Raw genomic sequence first — 4,910 nt, 5'->3', positions numbered from 1 at the left:
GGGCCCAGCAGGACACAGGCTTGGGCAGCTGTGTCAGGGGTCGCACAAAGCGGATCAGCCTCCCAGTCAGGAACTGTGGGCTGCAGAGGCCTCCCAGGAGCTGAGCACAAGGCTGGCCCCTGCTCAGCCCCCAACTCTGCCATCTCCTGGAACTCACCACCCCCTTGCCCTTGTGGGGAGCCCCCACTTCAGGTTCCTGTCATGGGGGTGGCAGAGGTAGCTCTCCAGGGTCTGGCACTCTGAGATAGGTGTGATTCATGGGCCCCTGTGCAGGCGCTGAGCTTAGGGTCCTCCACACCGCCTGATCTCGCTCTCCCTCCCAGACGCAGTCATGGAGGAGGTGGTGATTGCTGGCATGTCCGGGAAGCTGCCCGAGTCAGAGAACTTGCAGGAGTTCTGGGAGAACCTGATTGGCGGTGTGGACATGGTCACGGAGGACGACCGGAGGTGGAAGGCCGGTGAGTCCCCTGACATCCCGGGGCTGCTGCCTGGAGCGGGGAGGGCTGGGCAGATACGGGAGGTCCCCAGTGAGGAGGCCGGAGCCTTGGAGGAGGCAGCTGGCCCCTGGCGGGGCCAGCCTAGCCCACATGTCCCAACCGTCAGATAAGGCTCCAGACCCACTTTCAGGAAGCTGCCCGACTGGCCCCGCCTCAGCTGAGGTGGCCCTACCTGATCTGCAGGTGTGAGTCAGCAGCAGGCGGGAGTGGCAGGCTGGCGGGGGTCTTAGACCAGCTCTGGGGATGTCTGAGGAGTTCCCCTGTCCTCCCTTCCCCCGGCTCCTCCTTACTCAAGGTTAGGGGGCTGGGTCTGCCCTGAGCTGGAGCATCCAGGATGAGACTGCCCCCCTCATCCGCCCATGCCTGGCCAGGAAGGAACCAACTCTCCCTCCACCCCCAGGGCTCTACGGCCTGCCCCGGCGGTCAGGGAAGCTGAAGGATCTGTCCAAGTTCGACGCCTCTTTCTTCGGGGTCCACTCCAAGCAGGCCCACACGATGGACCCCCAGCTCCGACTGCTGCTAGAGGTCACCTACGAGGCCATTGTGGATGGAGGTGGGCAGCTGTGGCTCTGCAGGAGGGAGGAGCAGGCAGCCCCGGGACAGACACTCAGGGCCATGACCGGTGCAGCCACAGCCAGTCCTTCATGCCCCTCCCAGCCTAGCACATTTGAGGTCCATGCCTGCCCTGCGAGGATTTGTGTCTGGCCTGTGCTGCAGCTGGCCTCTGTCTGGGGTCTCAGCCCTGAGGCTGCCAACTTCCACCACAGGGTCCCCGCCTGGCTGGCTCCGAAGCCCTGTCAGCGTATGGGTGTGCCGCTGGGCACACGGAGGCCGACTTCTGAGCCTGGGCACTCGGCCTTTGGTCTCCTCAGACCCCTTCTCTCGGCCTTCCCAAGGCGGCTGCCCTTGGGAGGAGCAGGGCTCACTAGACCTGCTGTGGGGGCACCAGGTGGGGACAATGCTGCCCTCTGTCTACTTGGGCTGCCTCCACAGCCCCCCGTGGTGCTCAGCCTTCCCTCCATGCCCATCTATCTCCTCCATGGCTTGTCTTGGTTCCCACCTGGGCTGCTCTCCTTCCGACCAGCACTTACCTGGGCCTTCCGGGCGGCTGTCTGACCTCTGCCCATCCTCCGTCCCTGGCAGGCATCAACCCAGCCAACCTGAGTGGCACTAACACCGGCGTCTGGGTCGGCGTGAGCGGCTCAGAGGCCTCAGAGGCCCTGAGCCGGGACCCTGAGACGCTCGTGGGCTACAGCATGGTGGGCTGCCAGCGGGCCATGATGGCCAACCGTCTGTCCTTCTTCTTCAACCTGAAAGGTGAGCTCGCCGGGGGAGGGGGTAGCTGGCCTCCCCGTCGTGCAGGCCCTGTGCTCATGGTACCTGCCCACAGGGCCCAGCATCGCCCTGGACACAGCCTGCTCCTCCAGCCTGAATGCGCTGCAGAATGCCTTCCAAGCCATCCGTAGCGGGGAGTGTCCCGCGGCCATCGTGGGCGGCATCAACCTGCTGCTGAAGCCCAACACCTCCGTGCAGTTCATGAAGCTGGGCATGCTCAGCCCAGACGGCATCTGCAAGTCCTTCGACTCCGAAGGTGAGGCTGTGAGCTGGCGGGCAGGCGGGGGACTCACCAGAGCCAGGGAGGAGCAGGAGGCTGGCTGGCATGCAGGGCCTGGGCCTGAGTGTCACGCATCCTCAGGGAACGGGTACTGCCGCTCTGAGGCCGTGGTGGCCATTCTGCTCACCAAGAAGTCCCTGGCCAAGCGGGTGTACGCCACAGTCCTGAACGCCAGCACCAACACGGACGGCTACAAGGAGCAAGGTGGGTGCTGGGCAGTTGGTGCGAGGGGCAGAGTGGGCGCCCAGGCCAGGGTATAAGGAGCCCCTCTTCCCCCAGGCGTGATGTTCCCCTCCGGAGACGCTCAGGTACAGCTGCTCCGCTCAATGTACCTGCCGTTTGGGGTGGCCCCCGAGTCCCTGGAGTACATCGAAGCCCATGGCACGGGCACCAAGGTGACGACCTGCCCACCTGCCTGCCTCCCTCAACTCCTGGCCTGCCCGCCTCTGACCTCTGCCATTTCCTCAGGTTGGCGACCCTCAGGAGGTGAATGGCATCTGCCAGGCCCTGTGCGCGACCCGCAAGACCCCATTGCTGATCGGGTCCACCAAGTCCAACATGGGCCACCCCGAGCCCGTGTCCGGCCTCGCAGCCCTCACCAAGGTAGGCCAGGCCAGGCCTTGGCTGCTTGGCGGCACCCAGAGTGGATGCCCTGGGGAGGGAGCTGGAAGGACCGGCAGGTGGGCACACCTGCTTGCCTACCTGTCGGAGCTGCAGCTTCCCTGCGCCACCCCCCCTACCCCCCCTCCGCAGGCCCCACCTGGCTGTTTGGAGAGAGGCATGGTGGGCAGTTTGGGAAGCCCTAGGGCAGGGGGCAACATGGAGTGGGGAGGGGACACCTGCCCACATGTGCTGCCCTCTTCAGGTGCTGCTGAGCCTGGAGCACGGGCTGTGGGCCCCCAACCTGCACTTCAACACTCCCAACCCCAGCATCCCGGCACTGCAGGATGGGCGGCTGAAGGTGGTGACCCAGCCCCTCCCTGTCCTTGGCGGCAACGTGGCCATCAACTCCTTTGGCTTTGGTGGCTCCAACGTGCACGTCATCCTCAGACCCCACACCCAGCAGGCCCCCACGCCCCTGGCACCAGCCCTGCCCTGGTTGCTGACAGCCAGTGGGCGCACCCCTGAGGCCGTGCAGGGCCTGCTGGAGCAGGGCCACAAGCACAGCCAAGATGCAGCTTTCCTCAGCATGCTCAACGACATTGCGGCCACCCCTGCCAGTACCATGCCCTTCCGCGGCTACGCCGTGCTGGGCGGCCAGAGTCAGAGTCAGGAGGTGCAGAAGGCCCCCACCGGGGACAGGCCACTCTGGTTCATTTGCTCTGGTGAGCTTCCCCCTCCCCTAGGATGACCTCTGCTTGGCACCACACACAGGGCCAGGCTGCTGAGCCCACCCTCTTGCCCACAGGCATGGGCACCCAGTGGCTCGGCATGGGCCTGAGCCTCATGCGCCTGGACAGCTTCCGTGCGTCCATCCTGCGCTCTGACGAGGCCGTGCAGCAGCACGGGCTGAAGGTGTCGCAGCTGCTGCTCAGCACTGAGGAGAGCACCTTCGACAACATCACCAATGCCTTTGTCTGCCTCACTGCCATCCAGGTGCCCCTGACTCCATGCCGGGGTGGGCCGGGCTGGGCTGGGGGAGCAGCCTGGTGAGCGCCCCGTCCTGCCCACAGATCGCGCTCATCGACCTGCTGACCGCCATGGGGCTGCAGCCGGACGGCATCATCGGACACTCGTTGGGCGAGGTGGCCTGCGGCTATGCCGATGGCTGCCTGTCTCAGGAGGAGGCCCTGCTGGCCGCGTACTGGAGGGGCCAGTGCATTCAGGAGTCCAGCATCCCGCCTGGCTCGATGGCAGCCGTGGGTAGGCGGCAGGCCTGGGATCCCGGGGGAGGCTGGGGAGGATGGCAGGCTGTCATTAGTGGCGGAGATCACATGGTGGCGGTGGTCATTACGGGCTTCTCCCTGCCCTCAGGCCTGTCCTGGGCCGAGTGCAAGCTGCGCTGCCCCCCTGGCGTGGTGCCCGCCTGCCACAACTCGATGGACACAGTCACCATCTCGGGGCCTCAGGTGAGGGGAGCGTAGCCCGGGCACCCCCTGCTGGTGGGAGGCTGGCTGCAGGGTAGGGGCCTGGACCTCCCCTCCCCTGTCCCTGACCCGCCCTGTCCGGACCTGCAGGCCGCCTTGGCTGAGTTTGTAGAGCAGCTGAAGCAGGAGGGAGTGTTTGCCAAGGAGGTGCGCACCGGCGGCAAAGCGTTCCACTCGTACTTCATGGACGGCATTGCGCCCACACTGCTCCAGGCGCTGAAGAAGGTGCGTGCCCACACTGCCCGGGCTCTGTCCTCGGGGGCTGCTCCCCCCTGACCTGGCACCTGTCCGCCCGTCGTAGGTCATCCGAGAGCCGCGGCCACGCTCCCCGCGCTGGCTGAGCACCTCCGTGCCCGAGGCCGAATGGCAGGGTGACCTGGCGCGCACCTGCTCTGCTGAGTACAACGTCAACAACCTGGTGAGCCCCGTGCTGTTCCAGGAGGCCCTGCGGCACGTGCCCGAGCACGCCGTGGTACTGGAGATCGCACCCCATGCCCTGCTGCAGGTATGTACCCAGGAGCCCCCTCGAGGAGGGCCCAGGCCCCCGGTAGAGGCCCGGATGACCCGACTGCCCGTGTCTGCCCCTCAGGCCGTTCTGAAGCGAGCCCTGCAGCCCGGCTGCACCATCATCCCGCTGATGAGGAAGGACCACAAGGACAACCTGAGCTTCTTCCTGGGCAACGTGGGCAAGCTCCACCTCACGGGGTAGGC

At 66.1% G+C, this 4,910-nt stretch overlaps 1 protein-coding gene across 1 annotated transcript in view; it reads left to right on the top strand.

Annotated features, from left to right (window-relative positions):
- Positions 1-55: 55 nt before the first annotated feature.
- FASN (fatty acid synthase) overlaps positions 56-4,910 on the top strand; it is a 13,288-nt gene continuing 8,433 nt past the window's right edge. Inside the window, exons 1-14 of the mRNA XM_030888149.2 lie at positions 56-458; positions 898-1,050; positions 1,641-1,814; positions 1,888-2,088; positions 2,194-2,316; positions 2,392-2,507; positions 2,581-2,715; positions 2,978-3,437; positions 3,521-3,708; positions 3,786-3,975; positions 4,087-4,181; positions 4,290-4,424; positions 4,501-4,704; positions 4,789-4,904. Of these exons, the coding sequence (XP_030744009.1) occupies positions 332-458; positions 898-1,050; positions 1,641-1,814; positions 1,888-2,088; positions 2,194-2,316; positions 2,392-2,507; positions 2,581-2,715; positions 2,978-3,437; positions 3,521-3,708; positions 3,786-3,975; positions 4,087-4,181; positions 4,290-4,424; positions 4,501-4,704; positions 4,789-4,904 (2,417 nt within the window). The 5' untranslated portion in view covers positions 56-331. The remainder of the gene's footprint in view (positions 459-897; positions 1,051-1,640; positions 1,815-1,887; positions 2,089-2,193; positions 2,317-2,391; positions 2,508-2,580; positions 2,716-2,977; positions 3,438-3,520; positions 3,709-3,785; positions 3,976-4,086; positions 4,182-4,289; positions 4,425-4,500; positions 4,705-4,788; positions 4,905-4,910) is intronic.

The sequence above is a fragment of the Echinops telfairi genome, unplaced genomic scaffold (assembly GCF_000313985.2).
Source record: "Echinops telfairi isolate 266 unplaced genomic scaffold, ASM31398v2 ScPeMD7_7458;HRSCAF=8496, whole genome shotgun sequence".
Taxonomy (NCBI): domain Eukaryota; kingdom Metazoa; phylum Chordata; class Mammalia; order Afrosoricida; family Tenrecidae; genus Echinops; species Echinops telfairi.
Note: the sequence above shows the minus strand (reverse complement) of the source record. Positions and strands in the feature narration are given on the sequence as shown.